At 46.2% G+C, this 17328-nt stretch overlaps 2 protein-coding genes across 2 annotated transcripts in view; both read left to right on the plus strand.

Annotated features, from left to right (window-relative positions):
* BPIFA3 (BPI fold containing family A member 3) overlaps window positions 1–3204 on the plus strand; it is an 8047-nt gene extending 4843 nt beyond the window's left edge. Inside the window, exons 3-7 of the mRNA XM_006922046.1 lie at window positions 8–115; window positions 785–934; window positions 2151–2235; window positions 2620–2683; window positions 3200–3204. Of these exons, the coding sequence (XP_006922108.1) occupies window positions 8–115; window positions 785–934; window positions 2151–2235; window positions 2620–2683; window positions 3200–3204 (412 nt within the window). The remainder of the gene's footprint in view (window positions 1–7; window positions 116–784; window positions 935–2150; window positions 2236–2619; window positions 2684–3199) is intronic.
* A 7880-nt stretch (window positions 3205–11084) lies between these two features.
* Window positions 11085–15797, plus strand: BPIFA1 (BPI fold containing family A member 1). Its single transcript, XM_025039721.1, has 7 exons — window positions 11085–11229; window positions 11375–11501; window positions 12502–12609; window positions 12931–13080; window positions 14148–14229; window positions 14607–14670; window positions 15679–15797. The coding sequence occupies exons 1-7, from the start codon at window positions 11085–11087 to the stop codon at window positions 15795–15797; spliced, it is 795 nt and encodes a 264-aa protein (XP_024895489.1).
* The last annotated feature ends 1531 nt before the right edge of the window (window positions 15798–17328 follow it).

Below are 17328 nucleotides of genomic sequence, written 5' to 3' on the forward strand. Positions count from 1 at the left end.
TGTGTAGCATCAACATCACCAACATTCAGTTGGTCTGTAGCGGGATCCAGACGTCTTTCCATAAGGAATGGTTCTCGGCAACCATCTCACTTGAATTCGACATTGACATGAGACTGTGAGTTCTGCAGAAGCAGGGTCTGAGAGGGCCTCTTCCTCCTCACTGGGAACCTAGGAGCTGGGGCAGAATCTGGCAACCCAAAGAACCCAGATTTTTCTGATCCCAGCCTGATTTTAAATCCTCATTTTCTAATTCACTTGCTGTGTGACCTTGGGCAAGTCACATCACATCTCTGAGCCTTGGTTCCTTAAGCTGAAATGTGGATGGCAATCATTGGTTAGTGGAGGCAGGTCACTTGTTCATTTAAACCTATGTGAGTTAACGACACTAATTTAAAAAAGAGAAACACTGTATCTCATCACCTTTCCCTTCTCCTGTTCAAACTATTCTTTAACATCCCCTGTCCCCAAGGAAAGGGGGCCACAGCTAAACAGTAAAAATATTAAAAATACGATGAACTCTCAACTTGAATTTCCAAAGGCCCTTAATCTGGTCTATTTAAAGGATTTTCAGAAGCCACTCTGGCTAATAGTTTTCTCTTTAATCACTGACTGCAGGATTTAACATGCAGGCAACATGGAGTCCCACTGGGCTGGTTCGTTGAAGGAACCCGGAGTGTGGACATTGCCGTCCACACAGAGAGCCACTCTGTGTTGCCTGTTTCCACCTCCTCTTCTTTCTCTATTCCCTTTTCCCTCCTCCTCCTCACTCTCTCATCCCCAGGAGGTCCTTCAATAACAAGATCTCAAAGACACATACACGTATGAACATCACTGTGGAGTTCTGGCTGGAGAAAGACCAGTTCGGCCGGAGAGATCTGATGATAGGCAGTTGCCATGTGGAGCGCAGCAGCATTCGCACAAAAGACCTAAATGAGTAAGGTTCCAGCTGTCCCTCCCCAGGGCTGGGCCCCTTCCTGACCCACCCTAGCTGTGGCCACACATCTCCACCACCTCCTAGATGAGCCCAAAATAGATCTCATCCTTTCCTCAGGATCTGCTCCGCCTCCTGCACCCCCTCTCAGTGATTGCCCTGACATCCTCCCGGAAACCAGACATTTCCTCCTTCTCACTCCCTGCAGCCCATTTTCACTGGCTCCCATCAGTGACTTCTGGAAGCCTCTGCTTGCTCCCTTCTCTGCATCGCCACAGCCACTGTCCCGGCTCATGGTTCACTTCCTGGACCATTGTGGGAGCTTCATCTGGCTTCCCTTACTAGACCTCACCTCCTTCTCTCCATTCTCCTCCTTCAGCAGAAGTAGCTTTCCCGCACGGGAATCCCCCAGCCCCTGCTCCGAATCTTCCGATGGTTCTCCAATGCCCTCTAAATGAAGAGCAAACTCTTAGATGTTACTCAAGGCCCTACTTATCCTCTCCCCTGCCCCACTCTGCAGCTCTTTGCCCTGTAAGTCTCTCTGAAGGACCCACCCGTCCATCAACACACCATGCATTTTCACACCACCATGCTTTTGCAAATGCAGATCCTTGTGCCTAGAACACCCTTCCTTTCTTTAAAGCTCCTCTTCATTACTTATTCATTCAATAAATATTTACTGAGAACCTACTATGTTCTAGGCATGGCATGCTTCACGCTAGGGATACAGTAGTGAACAAGACAGACAATAATATCTAGACTCTGGCTAACTGAGTCTGTCAACTTCAACAGACTAAATTCCTCAGGGGCAAGATTTATCTGATTTCTCTCTATAATTCCAGAATGCTGAAAGCAACTAAGTCCTCAGTGGATGTCCATTCATTTATTCATCGTATGTTCACTGAGAGCCTAAATCACACCAGACATTCATGGAGAGGACAATACAAGGGAAACACTGTAGACTCTGGAGCTCTACAAACCTGGTTCTAATCTAATCAACACTTAGTAGCTGTGTGACCTTGGGCAAGTCACATCACCTCTTTGAACAAGTCACATCACACACACGCACACACTGAGGTACTATTGCTGACAATGATGCTTCTTGTATAGGGCTTGCTGAGGATTAAGTGACCATATAAGTTGTACTCAACACATAGCACCTAGCATGACATTGCCTGTATTTATCTGTTCCATTCTGTTTATTCACTTCTCTTTCTAGAGATATCCCACCAAAGATGAAACGTTTTCTTTACAATTTTAGAGATAACCTGGGAAAAGTTATCCCAAACCTGGTAGAAAGTCAGGTAAGTTTGAGAAAAATATTTTCACCTCGAGCATTCTTCGGTCTGAGGGTCAGGGTGTATACATTGGCAGTTTAGCAGAGTTTAAAACCTTGGGCTTTAGATCCTGAAAGATCTCAATTAAAATTTTCAGTTTTGCCATCTACTAGCTATGTGTCCTTAGGCAAGTGACTTAGACTCTCTGAGCCTCGGTTTTTCCATCTGTATCATGGGAACCATCACAGTTCCTATTTCATGGAGATGTCATGAAGATTCAGGGACATAAAACATGGAAGTGCCACTTTTGCCATGAATCCATGTGGAAATCCAATGGAGTCTAAGCTTCCAGATACTAGTTTCCTTTTACCAGTCCCCGATCTGACTCTTCTCTCTGTTATGGCGGTCCAGGTATGTCCTCTGATCAGTGAAATTCTCAAGCAGCTGGATGTGAAACTGTTGAAAAGCCTCATAGGTAAGTGTCTACATCCTTCCAGGGAGGAGGACTCAGGATAGGCAAATGGCTAGAAGAAGTGCCCCCTGCTGAGGGGTATCTGCACATGGTCTGAGAATACTTAGAAATGACCACATTATAATGACCATTTATTGTGCCCCAAGAAAGCTGAGACAGCAGAGAATACACCTACAAGTAGGCTGGGCCCTGCCAAGTCACCCGAACCTCCAGATTACCAGAGATTGTACCTTCTCCCAAGATCTCCACTCAGTCCTTTAGGGAGCACTGGCTCTATCTCAAACATGAGACCACCTCACTCCAGTTACAAATAAACAGATACAGTCCCCACCTTCATGGAACTCACAGTCTAGTGAAGGGAAGACAAGAAACAAACAATTAGATATCATTTGAAAAGAGTTGTAATGCTCCGGGCACAGGCTCTTGGTCAGCATGGATAGGTAAGAGACCCTTCACTGTGGACCTGGGAGTTGAAGGGGTAACCACACCGGTGACTGATGCTGCCTCTTCTCCTTACAGGCTGATGCTCATGAACTCAACCAACTGTGAGTCTAGCCAACAATCCCCACACCAGGCACAAGTGTCCTCCCGCTGCCTACTGATGATCAGAAGGAGATTCCACATCTTAGAAATCTTAGGACCTTAAGTATCCCTCAGACTGTGGCTTCCACTGCCCTGAAAACTTTGACCACAGGCCCCGTGGATGTCCTGTTCTACTCCTATAATAATTCTAGCTCTGAAGGGTGCAGAGGTTCCTCTGCCTGAGCCCTGAATTTGGGTTCCTGAAGTCATGCCTAATAAAGGCCCATCCTGAGACTAAAGATACTTGGATTTGCTCATCAGCCCAGAAATACCAGAGAAAACACTCTTTTCCTATATTTTGCAGCCAGAAGCCCATCCATAGATGTGCTCATCAATCCAGGATGGGGGGTCCCATTGAGATCCCCCATTCCTTCATTCATTTAACCTATATTTATTGAGCACTTACTATGTGCCCAGCACTTTTCTGAGCTCCAAGGGAGTGTAGAGAAAGGGTGACAGAGTGGAAAAGCACAAACATTGGTGTCAAACATATCTGAACTCAGACTTGATGCAGCCCAACAAGAAGTTCCATGAGGATATAGACCATATGCATCAGGGTGACCAATGATCCCCAAGCCTGCAGTGGCACAGAGTACGAGCTCAGCCAACATCTAAGGTTTAGTGAGTGGATGAATCTTGGTCTTATGACCCACTAACTATGTCTGGAAGAAGGCACTTTACCTCTTGATCTTCCTCAGCTGCAAAGTGAGAATCGAAGGTTTACAGGATGTGGAGCAATAAGAGCCTTCACACTGCCGGTGGGAGGGAAGTTGTGCCACCACTTTGTAAAACTGGGTAACAGCGTCTCCTAAAACACAACGGTATATGCCTGCCCTATGACATAACAATTCCACTCCCAGGTATATGCGCAACAGAAATACATGCACGTGGGCACCACAAGATGTGTACAGGACTGCTCATAGCAGCAGTGGTCAGAATGGCCCCAAACTGAAAACTTCCTAAACACCCATCAAAATAATGGATAAATAGAACTTGTGAGACAGTCACCAGTGGAATGCTCTACAGGAGTGAAAATGACCTACAAGCGCACATGACCACATAGATGAATCTCACATACCTAATAAAGCCCGACACAAAAGAGCTTGTGTTGCATATCCCATTTATATGAAGCTCAAAACAGCAAAACTAATCTATGCTGTTAGAGGTCTAGATACTGGTTACCCCTCAGGAGCAGGTTAGTGACTAGGAGGGGTTTGAGGGGGGCAACGTTCTCTTTTCTGGATCTAGGTGCTAGTTATGGGGTTTGTTCGGTTTGTGAAAATTCATTGAGCTATTTGCTTAGGTGCATTTTTCTCATGTATGTTCTACTTTAACAAAAAAAATTTAAAATAAAACATATGTACCATGCAGGATGTTTGTCAGAATACACAAAAATCCATTTGCAGTATATCTAGCATATGCCAGGTCCATGAAGTATGCTTATTAAATATCATTTAATGCATTGTTAATTATCTGATTAATGACTATTCAGCTCTTAACTATGAATTTCCACCCTCCTCCACCCAAGAATAGGGAAAGCCTACTGAGAAATCCAGGGGAAATAACACACACATATTAATAGTAGTAGCATACACATATTCAGCCTTTGGCATGTGCCAAGTTTGGTGCCCGAAGCTCACATTCAGCATCTCATCGGGTTCTCACAGCAACTCAGTGACATATGGAACGGCTATTCTATTTTATCCATGGGGACATGGAGGCTCAGAGAGAGCAAGCCACTTGCCCAAAGTCACACAGTGACGAAATGACTGAGTCGTCAGCACTCAGGCAGCCAGACTCTAGAGCCCATACTCTTGACCTCTGTGAATTCTCCCTTCAGTCTTCCCTCCTTCCCTTCACACACACACACACGCGCGCACACACACACACACACACACGCACACACTGAGGTGACAATGATGAAATATGCGTTCAGCTAGATTGGAAAGCTCAAACAAGGAAATGTCAACAGCTCAGAGATGAGAATAGGGCAAGAGAGGCTCATGTCTCCCATCTTTCAATTCAGACTCCCTAATCTGAAATGCTTCGCCGGGGATTTGCAACCCTAAACGCCCATGTTCACGGAGATGGTTCCCCTTCACAGCCTTGATGTTATGGGGTTTCCTGCTCATGGCTCAAAGAGCAAACATGGGAGGTCTCATACTCCAGAGAGGTTGCCTTGTCCATTGGTGAAGGCAGCTTTTTTTTTGTCTGCCTTCCCCCTGTCCCCTCTGTGGGTGGCTCAGGGACCTCATTCCTCAAAGAATCTCCTCAGGTTTCTCATCCTGTTTTCCTCTGAAGAACCTGTTGCACAACAGACCTCTATTATGATACTGGGGTCCAGGGTGGGGGGTAATTTAAGCAGAAATTCACCCCCAAATGCTCAGAAGCTTTCTCCAGGCGCAGCCTGTCTATACCTTGCAACCTCCATGCCCTTCTGTTACAGAGCTCTGACTCTGTGCCAGGTACTGGGCTGCAAGCTATATTTGTTTCTCTATTTAACTCTCTCTGCAGCCCCGGGGGGTAGGTGCCATCAGCTCCATTTTATAGGTGAGAAAACTGAGTCTGGAAGAGCAGGATCATCTTGCCCAGAGTCATTGGCTGAGCTGGGTTTGGAACTCAGGGCTGTCTGATTTCTCAGGAATGGGAAGGCTGTAGAGTACGTGAGCAGGCCCTTTCTAGACTAAAGACTCCATGACGCAAACTTGCTCTTGAAGTTAAGAGCACTGAAGCCAGACAACCCCAGATGATGGTCTGGCCTTCACTTCTTCCTCGCTGAGATAACCTTGACCAAGTGACTGTCTTCCCTGAGCCTCGGGGTCGCCACAGGGTTGTTAGAAATGATATAAAGCGCTAGTGTCTCACTAAAATCTTTTAATATTATTAGCTATAAATGTATGTGAGAAGATTAATCTCCAAGGTAAGTGGAACTGGCCTTAAGCAAACTCTGCTTAAAAATATTTTCTCATCTAAGTTGGGGCACCTAGCTCTCTGTGTACCTTTTTGCTCTCTGTCCCTCAACAAAACCACTGAGGTTTCCAAGGCCATCTGAAGACTCCCCTCAAACTCAGTCCCGCTCCTGATCTTGCTCTCAGGGAACAGAGCCAATGCCCCACTCCCAGGTTCTGGAGAACAGACCTTGCATAGGTCAGAGCCCCTTGAAAAAAATCAACTCACCCTTTAAAAATGATCTCTTGATTCACAGAACACTAATAAAGGCTTCCAACCATAATCACAATCAGATTATGCAGGAAGAAAGGTGCACCACCGACAGTTTCTGAGGAACGCGTTGGGAAGGCATTGATGTCACCAGTATAGGAAACCCTGTCTTGAAATGTTAGCATTGTCCTTCCATGTTTCCTGATGCCCCACGACACTTGCCCTGTTTGGGGCAGTGGAACATAAAGAACCTGTGGCTTCAAGGTAGGGCAACTTCAGCAGAAGCAGAGGGAAGGCTTCTGAGTTTCCAACACCAGAGTCTTTAACAAGATACTAGTGACAAAGAATAGATCAGTGCTTGCTGGTGGGCGGAAGAGGGTGTGACTCTAAAAGGGCCGCATGATAGTGTTAGGGAGGTGATGGAACTATTCTATATCCTGATTATTACTGCGGTGACATAAAATTATATGTGCATTAAAATTTATAGAACTACACATCTAAAGATAAAATGCCAGTTTTATGGTGAGTTAATTTTTTTAATTTTTTAAAGCCTAGGTTTTTTTATTTCAAAACTTGGGACATAGGAGACATCAAGAATAGCACATATGTAATGAACTGAAGCAAGGTTTCCTGCCCCAAGACTAGAAAATTCCTCATGTTGGGGTGGTGGAGTGTGAGATCCAACATAGTTCTGGTGGTTTCTCAGAAGTGTCTCATGACCTTGCTGCTCCCCAGGCAAAACTTGGTGTGGGAAGAAGAACAGACACCCCCAAATTGATGTGCAGGATTCAAGAACAGAGGGCATCTATGTCCATGTTCCCTTCCAGAGCCAAGAGAGATGACGAGACCCCAGGGAAAGAAGGTTAACTAGAGAGTCTAGGTGGGTCCAGGTGGATGGGCTGGGGTGGCCCTTCATGGTCCTGCCTGAGGCCCAGGGAATCAAGAAACAGCAGAAAAATTTGGGGTGTCTAACAAGGAAGTAAGAAGTAAGCGTTATGTCCGAAGGAGCCTATTGTGCAGAAGGGAGACACAGTGGCTCAGCCATCGGGACCAGACGGCATATGGATGTCTCCGTATTTCCAGCCAAAACAGAGACAGGGCAGCCTTCTCCAGATACCATAGCACGAATGAAATAAAACTTCAGGGGAAAATGGAAAGTTTCTGTTACGCAGCACATGGCATTTGAAATGGTAACTAAACTATAAATATATTGGAAAGAAAAATGTATAATAAACACATGAGTTTATGAACTAAGATTCATACCAGCTCCTCAAACATGATCCTCCATAGCCCTGCAAGATAGATGTTATCTACCCATTTTACAGCTGAGAAAAACAAGTTCAGGGAGTTGGAGCAACTTGCCCAGGGTCACAGGATTTGAACCAGGGCGATCTGTGCCCAAATCTATCCTCTTTCTGTGATAATACATATGCAGCCTCCCAGCTTCAAACCAGAGGCTGCTAGTCATCCAGTAACTGGCTGCACGAACTTGAATCAGTCCCCTGGCTTATCTGCCTGTTTTTCTGCAAAATAGTAGCAACCTGAACCAATCCATAAGAGTTGTACCAAGGTAACAAAAAATGGGACCCTTTTGAGGATGACTGACCACATACAAGCTCTGGGAAGAGTCTAGAAAGTGCTTGAATGAATAGAGTTCAAAGCCATGGCCTTGGATCCTTGGAGGCATCAGCCGGACTCTCTCAGGATATGCAAATGGTTTCAGGGAAGGCCTGGCATGAGGGAAGGCAGTGTGGCTTACTGATTATAGGACTAACAAGACACAGGGGCGAGTTCTGACTCCACTCCTCATCAGCTGTGTGTCCCTGGGAAGTAGTCACCCTCTCTGAACCTTGGTGTCCTTATCTGATGTTTGAGGGACAACAATATTAACCACTCCAGGAGAAGACAAGGTTCAAATATGGAGAGCACCTGGCATGTAATAGGTGCTCAATAAATGTGCATTTCTGCTTTCTCTCTCTGTTGCTTATAAGGTGTCAGGTTCTGCAAGGCAAGAGCTGCTCGCGCCAGTCTAAGACCTTGATCTCTCCATGCCTCAGTTTTTTTTTTATCTGTAAAGGTCCAAGTGGTGAGAAAAAATATTCTTATATATTTCGTTTGGGGAAGGGAAGAAGAAAGAATTAAGGTAGAGACCAGGATGCCATAGCATCACTTAGACCTGGGAACCTGGAAAGACTTCTCCAGGATATAAAAATGAAATTTCATGAAAGCATAAAATTTACAGATGTGGAAAAGCAACAAAATGATTCAGAGAAAGGACTGGAGTGTACCTGCCTCAGGCCTGTCTACCATGCAACTCTAGATGTGTCGACTCACATTCCAAGCCTTAATTTCCCCCTTGTAAAATGAGGGTACTCATTCCCACCTCACGCAGGGCTGTGAGGATTCCTGAGATGCTGCACATTAAAAAAAAAAAAATGCCTGGCCTGGCATACAGCAAGGGTTCAGCAAGTATTAGCTGTTGGCACCGTTTTTATTGGTATTATCTAATGAACTTAACTCTAACTCTGCCACATCCTCTCTGTGTCTATGGGCCCTTGTCCCGCTGGGCCTCAGTTTCCTCCTCTGAAAAGGAAGAGAAGTAATCTCTCCCTCCCAGGGTTCTGGTGAGAATGTATAGCCCCCAGCACATGACTGTTGTGTAACAGGGGCTCAGAAAAACAGGAGACTCCAGATATAGGGAAATCAGAGGTAGTTTGTTCTTTTTGACACTTTGGGAACAACATTTGGACCAGAAATGGAAAAAGGATCCTTTCCTGGACTCCAACTGGCTGCATCTCCCAGTGTTCCAAATTTGATCTTCCGGGTCACCTCGGAGCATAGGTGGCCTGAGCCCACTCATAAAACCATGAAGTCTTGAGTAACATCTCCATCTCAAGTTCTTCTCTGTTTAACTTGTCAATCACATGGCTTAACTGTCCCACCTACTAATGTGATTGGCAATTATTTACTTTGGAGAGCCCTGAAAGACACCACCAGATTGCCGAATTCTGAATTCCCTACAACCCATCATCCGATCACACGTTTCCTTATTCCCACACTATAAAAGAGGCTGCCTCCTCAGCAGAAGCAAGCAGGAGAGGGAAGAGGAGACCAGAACAGCCTCCAGGACTTCTGAGAAGCCCAGGTGAGACCTGCCCGTTCCACTCTCGCTCTGGCGCCCTGGGTTTCAGGGGCGCTAGGCTCCTCGTTGTGGGGTGGGCTCGAGTGACTACACTTAGGGTCACTCATTGGGGGCCTTTCAAGAGAAACAGGGCTGACCATTTTCAGGGGAGTGGGGATGGCCATTCACTCTGTTACCCTAAGAGACCGGCAACATCGATATGGAAACGTTTCAGTGTAGAAAGAGAATTTGATAGTGGTGGGACATATGTGGCCACAGGTGTAACGCTCCTGAAATTCCACATTGGAGTTCTCGTGTGGGCATGCTCTTCAAACCCTAAATCAAAATCTCTATGGCACAAGCTTTAACTGGAGTTTGCACTGTGCATTCAGATCATCAGCCACAAACCAATTTTGTACATTTTGATGCCTTGTTCTAGGAGTAGCGTTCTTAGCTGCCATTGGATTCATAAAAGGTCTGTTTTCCAAAAGAGATTCAGAGGGCCTGATCCCCAGGGAAGCCATAACTGGCTCTTTGGATCAAAGAGCCCTTTTGATTCCAATCAGTCATAACCATGATGGTGCTTTGGCCAAATCGGCCAGCGGATAGAATTTTGTCCCAAATAGCAAGGTGTCTCCAAAGGGTAAGTACCAGCTCTAGCTTTGTACATCTTTGCCAGCTGCCAAATAGGCCTGTGGTTGGTGGTATCTGGGAGGGGACTGGTGCAAAAGGCAGTCAGATATCAGAGGTTCTTCCAGAAGTTCTTCCAGAATTTCATCCAGGTCAGCTTGAGGGAGAAGAGAATGATGTAGAAAAGATAGTGTGGGGCGGGGGCAGTGAGGGGCAGATTCAGAGGCCTATCTCCAACCACAGCTTTGCCATCAATTTGTTGTGTGACCTTGAGAAAGTCGCTACCTTTCTCTAGTCCCGATTCTCCTTGTACAATGTAGACTTTGAATGGCCTAGGATTTTTCCAACAATGGTCTGGATGAGATGGTGCCTATGGCCTCTGATAGTCCGTGACTTGCAAGGGCTTCCACAAACCATCACAGACTGGCCCCTGGACCAAAAGACTGAACAGGGATTCCGGTGGCAAAGTAGTTCTATTCTTTAGCCACTAGCGTGTTTGAGCCTTTTTATCTGCTTAGTCTGAAGAGCAGGAACTAGGAACAATAATTCAAGCCTTCGTGAGCAACCCCAATTAGAATAAATCTGGGTCAGACAGATCTGGCTTTTAAATCTTATCCCCATGTGTTCTTGTGACCTTAGAGGAAGTTACCTAAAATCACTAAACACCCGTTTCTTCACCTGAGCAATGCAGCTAATGAGTGCCCACATCTTAGCGTGTGGTTAAGATGAAATCTGTTACCGAGTGTGGAGTGCTCAGCCTGATGCTTGGCACAGAGGAAATGTTGAGTAGTGTTAGCTATTGCTATTTACTTTCTGGTGTTCTGGAGGCCGAGGGCAGGTGGTAGATGAATACCTCTCCGATATCCATGTTACTTATGGCCTGTCACCTGTCCACAGACACCAAGAGAAAAGATGTTTCAAATTGGGGGCCTCATTGTCTTCTGTGGATTGCTGGCCCAGCTGGAAGCCCAGTCCTCATCCCAGGACCTGCCCTCATCTTTGATTCCTGAAGCCTTGGCCTCAAGTCCCACAGATCTTGTTGGAAACTTTACAAATGGTAAGTGAGAGTCTGTGACAACCTCCTTCAGCTGTGTGTGTCCAACCATCCAGTGGGGAAGGGGGACAGCAATGAGCAGGGGAAAGGGTTAGAAGATCGGGAATTGTCAGATACAACCTCTGAGGAATCCATTACCCATTTCCAGCTCTCGGCAAAGGCCTGCTCTCTGGGGGTCTGTTGGACAGTCTCAGTGGAAAAGGCTCTTCCGGTGGCCTGCTTGGCCTGCTTGAGAAACTGACTTCGGCGATTCCTTTCCTAAACAACATTGTTGAGTGAGTAGCCGTAAAGTAGGGCCTTGGTCCCCACCAGAGAACCCCCATTGGAGATCTGACTTCTCCAGGCATTGACTATGAAAGAAGGAGAGGGGTAGTCTGAAAATGAGGCCAGGACTCAGTCTGAGACCCTTCTCACAGTCTGGCAGGTAACACCAGTCCTCCTAAATCAATAATAGCCCCCAGTCCTGAATCATGTCCTGAGTCCCCAGCATTATCTAAAATCCTCACAACAACCCCATGAGGTCAACTTAATAACCCCATTTGCAGAAAGAAAAACTGAAGCACAGAAAGGTACCTGTGGTCACAAAACTAGAGTGATGCAGAGTCAGTGATGCTGACTCAGAGAAGAGGCTTACTTCCATCCTCTCTCCATTCTCCCTGACTTGCTGCTCCTCAGTCTCCATGATAAACATTGTTGATTGACCTGCCATTGAAAGTCATGGCAGGATGAGTGATTCCTACCCATAAATGTTTGTAAAAAACTTACTCCACTTGTCCATATATCATCTACTCCTCCACTTAACCAATCCATCCATTCACTTGTCCAGTCTTCCTTCCATCTAAGCACTTACTCTTCCAAGTATCCGCTCACATATTCATCTCACCTGCTCATTAATCCACAAAGTCAACCAATATAGAGTAGCTCCTTTCTTTGTAAGGCTCTGAGCTGGCATGCAGAATGCAAACACAGACATAGAATGCAAACATAATCCAAATAATAATCCAGACACAATCTCTATCCCAGAATACCTCATAGAATTGAGTTGAGGAGAGGGCCGTGGGTGTGTCAGAATGTGGCCAGGTGCAGAGGCTGGGAAAGACTGATGTGTAACTCAGAACTCATGTGGTTTTTGCTCTAAGACTCCCTTCCTATCTCGCCCATCCCACCTCATGAATAGCACCACCTCTGGGATGGGTACAGTTGGTTTAAAGGTGGTTTCTAGGTTTGGGTCTGGAAGAGCTAATGTTTCTCCCTTCAATGTTGCTTCTCGGGCAGTCTGAAGATCACTAATCCCGAGCTGCTGGAACTTGGTCTTGGACAGAGCCCGGACGGCCATCGTCTCTATGTCAACATCCCTCTGGGCTTTGTCCTCAATCTGAAAGCGTGAGTAGGACCCAAGGGGGAATGAGAGGATGGCTCACGAGAGCAGACCCCGATGACTAAAGGTAGCCTAAAAGGGCGCATTGAAGTCTAACAGTCATGATCCTCTAAGTTCAGTTCATTTGCTGCTATGCTGAGTGACCTGGGGTCATTCGAGAAATTCACTTAACCTCTTTGAGCTTTGGTCTCCCCTACTGAGAAATAAGATGAGTACAGCTGTAGGCAAGATGGAATGAGGTGAGGCTGGCATTTCTGGCAAGGAGAAAAGCCTCCTCTGCCTTGGAATGTGGTGGGACCAGATGCAATAAACTATCTCCTCTTCAGGCCCCTGCTTGGAAGTCTGTTAAAGGTGTCTGTGAAGCTAAACACCACGGCAGAAGTCTTAACTGTGAAAGATGAAGAGCAGAAGGTCCACCTGGCCGTTGGTGACTGTACTCACTCCCCTGGCAACGTGAAAATCTCTGTACTCAATGGGTGAGTCCAGAGGGGTGGCTTCTCCTGACCTGAGAGAATAGGATGGGCTGACGGATGGAAGGTTGGGAAGATGAAACAATCAGAGAATGGATGAGCTGGAAGATTGAAGGGTGGGAAGATGGAAGGGTGGGAAGGTGGAAGGGTGGGAAGATGGATAGGAGGGAGGGAAGATGGATTGGTGCGTGGATGGGTGAGTGGATGGATGGATGGATGGATGGATGGATGGATGGATGGATGGATGGATGGATGGATAGATGGATGGATAGATAGAAGGATAGGTAACTGGATGGGTAAATAGTCAATTAGGATGGATGGATGGATGGATGGATGGATGGATAGATGGATGGATAGATAGAAGGATAGGTAACTGGATGGGTAAATAGTCAATTATCCCTTCTTAAGCTGGGCTGGCCAATTTTATGCTGGATTATGCAACAAAAAATCTGAGTTCAAGTCCCATCTACCAGAGTGGCATAGGGAGAGGTCGAGAGCTCCCTGTGTGAATTTGGACCAGTACTTTCCCAACTTGAGTCTCAGCTTACTCAGATAACTATAGTATAGAATTTCATTGGGGTTATTGATTGAATCCACCTAGATAATAGGTGTGGTTGGGCTTTGTCCCAGTAGGGGATAAAATAGCTATGCAGCCTACCTAGGTTACTTATTTCAGTTAACTGTCCCAAGGGAGATGAAGTCAGGCATAATATACAGAAGTTGTCCCCATCATGGCTAACATTTACTGAACACATAAATTGTGCTCCATATGTATCATCTCATTGAATCCTCATGGCAACTACACACTAAATGTTCATCCATTTATGGAGTCTACAAAGTCTCATTGAATAAACCGTATGTCTATTCTATATGTACCTACTGTAAGCACTGCTATGTAGGGTGTCACTCCCTTTGGATAGGCCCCTTGGTATCTGCCTGCTTGTGAGTGTGGATAGACAAGGCCCAGCTTCAGCTACTTAGTGCTGAGACTGTGATGGGCCCAGTGGCCCCTCTAAAGTCTTCTCCATACCAACTCCAGACCTCTGTACTTCCCTATGGCTTTTTTCTTTCAGATATGGCTTTCTTATTCGAATACTTGTTGACGACCTCACCGAAATCATAAATAAAGTCCTTCCTGAGCTGGTGCAGAAACAGGTAAGCCAGCTGAAATGGCCCTGCTCAGAGAAGTTTCCGGTTCACCCCCACTATGGCTACAGACAAGCATTCTTCCAGCCTATGCTTGGGTGCCTCCTTTACCAGAAATTCACCCCTCCCAAAGCAGTCCACTCTATTTAGAAACAGGTGCCATGTCACAGAATGAATACTGGCTTGCTGTGTGATTGGGCACTACACACACATGCCTTTAGCTTCTCTTTCTGCTCATTGTGGATGTGTGAGCATTCGCCTGTAGAATTTCTTAGAATCAAACACTCTCAGACACAGAAAAGTGAATCCATCCTGGAATGAGGCTGCTCCCAGGGTCTTCCTACAGATCCCGCTTTGCCTAACTCCCCTCTCTGCCCCTGCATCAGGTGTGCCCTCTAGTCAATGCACTTCTCAGCCAGTTGGATGTCACCCTGGTGCAGGGAATTATCGGTAAGTACCTGCTTCCAAAACCTCTCTCCCACCCTGCAGGAGCAGTGGTTGCCCCCAAGGACCTTTGTCTCTGCATGCTGACCCTCCAGCCTCACCTCTCCCCATTTTGAGTTTCTTTTTGCTTTAAATTATCCAGATAATGTTGAGGTATAGATCCTGTCTCTCCCCCCACCCCCACCCCGAATCCCCCTGACACAAAGAACAGCTGGGCTGGTTTTAGAAGGAGGCACTACTCCCACCAAGCCCTCCCTGCCTGAGCTTGGTCAGATCTCCTGGCCCTGAGGGGAATGTGGAATATCCCCAGACTCTTTCACACTGAAACCATCACTCAAGTCTGTAGTGGTTATTTTTTTCACTTTCCAGACCAACTTATCCAGGGACTGCATTTTACAATCAAGATCTAAGCCTTCCGGGAAAGGACCCGTCCTCTGCTGAGCTGGTAAGTGTTGCCCCCCACTCCCCAGCACTTAGGGGCTGCTGCTCCTCTCCTGGGGACAGCAGGGGGCTTGGGACAGTGATATCCAAAGACATAGACAAACAACAGATGTGCACAGAGATGTCCACAGAAATGCTGACAGATGTGGGGATACACAGGTGGCACCACAACATAGTCCCAAATAGAAACACATGGTCATGAACACACACATACTCACACAAATGTCCAATACATACAGAGGCGCACACTCTCACACCAGCACATTCACACATGCTCACACAAATGTCCAATACATACAGAGGCACACACTCTGTATGTATTGACATTCACACATGCTCACACGTTTGCAAACTCACACAATTGCCTATGGATACACAGACACACACTCGAATGTACACAAAATGAACCCCCTGACCCCAGGCCTGGGCTTCCCTAGTGGCTGAGACGAGACCCCTAGCCCCAGGGTTTCAGCCTCCTCCCCTCCCTCTGAAAGGTGGTTTTGATGGTGGTCCAATACCAACAAGAGTCAGTGACCTCAAGTCTCCATTCTGATTGTGGTCTTCTCCCAACAGAAGCATTTCTTGCCACTCAGTCCACTCTCTGCCCAGCTCCTGAGGACTCACAGAAAGCTGCCCACATTCTGGACAATATCATGGTCACTGTTTGGGAACCAGAGCAGCCTTCTCTCTGAGGAAACCACTCCCCCTCCTTTCCCACTAGGCATATGTTACATTTACCAAATAAAATTGCTCTTTCTCTGCATGGGGGCCTTGTCATTCTTCACCACTACTTCAGGGCTCATAGGTTAGAAAGAGCTCTGGCTTGGATGGTTGGAGCCATAGAACAGCGTTTAGACCTTACAGAGATCTTAATGGTCTTTAGCAAAACCAGATATTCAGATGAGTGTGGATTCAGAGTGTCCTTAGGATGGGTAGACAGGAAGTTGAGAGTAGATTTGCTTATTTGTATCTAGTCATATTGGTCTCTTTTCTGTGCTCACAGCAAGAGGATAATAATGATGATAAAGCAAATGTGTAGGAGAAAGGACAAACTAACCCGAAGTGTTCATTGCTGGGAGGCTTGAAAAAGACAGGCATAGAGAAGGGTCCCTAGAGTAGCATATGAGAAGATTATTGATGCCCTGGGTAAGAGTCATAATTTGTGAAGGAAGAAGACTGATTTTAAGGAACCAAGAAGAGAAGAGGATATAAGGAAGTTGAGATTGTGAACTCAGATAAGATTTATGAAAAATCGAATGCGATAAGAAAGAACAGGGCCACCCAGGCTGGGAAAGGTTGTCCCCTCGAATAAAAAATAAATATGCTATCATTGTTTGCGATCTAGAGGACTAGTCCCACCCTGTCACTCCACACATGAGAGTTCTGAGGCCTTGGAGTTTTTGTGAATGACTTGCACAGGTCACAGAGTGACAAAAAGGCAAATCATGAACTGAAAGTGAGCTATGAAAATGAGCTGATTCATGGTGGTGTTTCTCAACCCCTGCTAAACATCTGTCACGTCCAGACCCATCCCTGTTGCCACCAACCAACATGGCATTATGGCAGGACAGTCCCAGAGTTCAGAACTGCAAGAAAGTTTATTGTAGGAAACCAGCATGTGTCTTCTGGTGAGGATTTAAAGAAAGAAGCATCTTCCACACTCACAGAAGTAAGAGATCTTTGAGCTCGGGAGGAGTAGTTGAATTCCATAAACAGTTGCATGATCATTGTGAATGTCTGCCTATTCAGTGATCTGAAGTACAGAAGGACCTTCCAGACTGGGAACCAGCAATCAAGACCTGTTTGGGCTTGGGGAGGATCCAAGCATCAGTTACCTTCATGTTCTTTTGGGCAGATATGAGGTCAAGACTCAAAGAGTGCCCCTTGGATGAAGCCCTAGGAATTAAGGTGGATAAGGACAGGCGCACACACACCTGGGACCATCATTATCAGTCCTGCTGCCCCCTGACCATGGCACCAAAGAGTATTCCTGGCTAGACATACATCCACTGCCCATCTCTGGATACTATTTTCCCCCAGCTCCCCTGGACTTCTTCCTATAGCCCACAGATAGGACTTTCCCCTTCTCTAACAATTTCAATTCCTAACTAACTAGTCTAAGACTCCCCTAGATATAAAAGCCTGAGAGGTGTCCAGCTTAATCAGAACACATTTACTACTTTTAAATAGTGACAAATTTTTCACATTTTAAAAACTCTTTAG

This window comes from Pteropus alecto, unplaced genomic scaffold, assembly GCF_000325575.1.
Source record: "Pteropus alecto unplaced genomic scaffold, ASM32557v1 scaffold45, whole genome shotgun sequence".
NCBI lineage: Eukaryota > Metazoa > Chordata > Mammalia > Chiroptera > Pteropodidae > Pteropus > Pteropus alecto.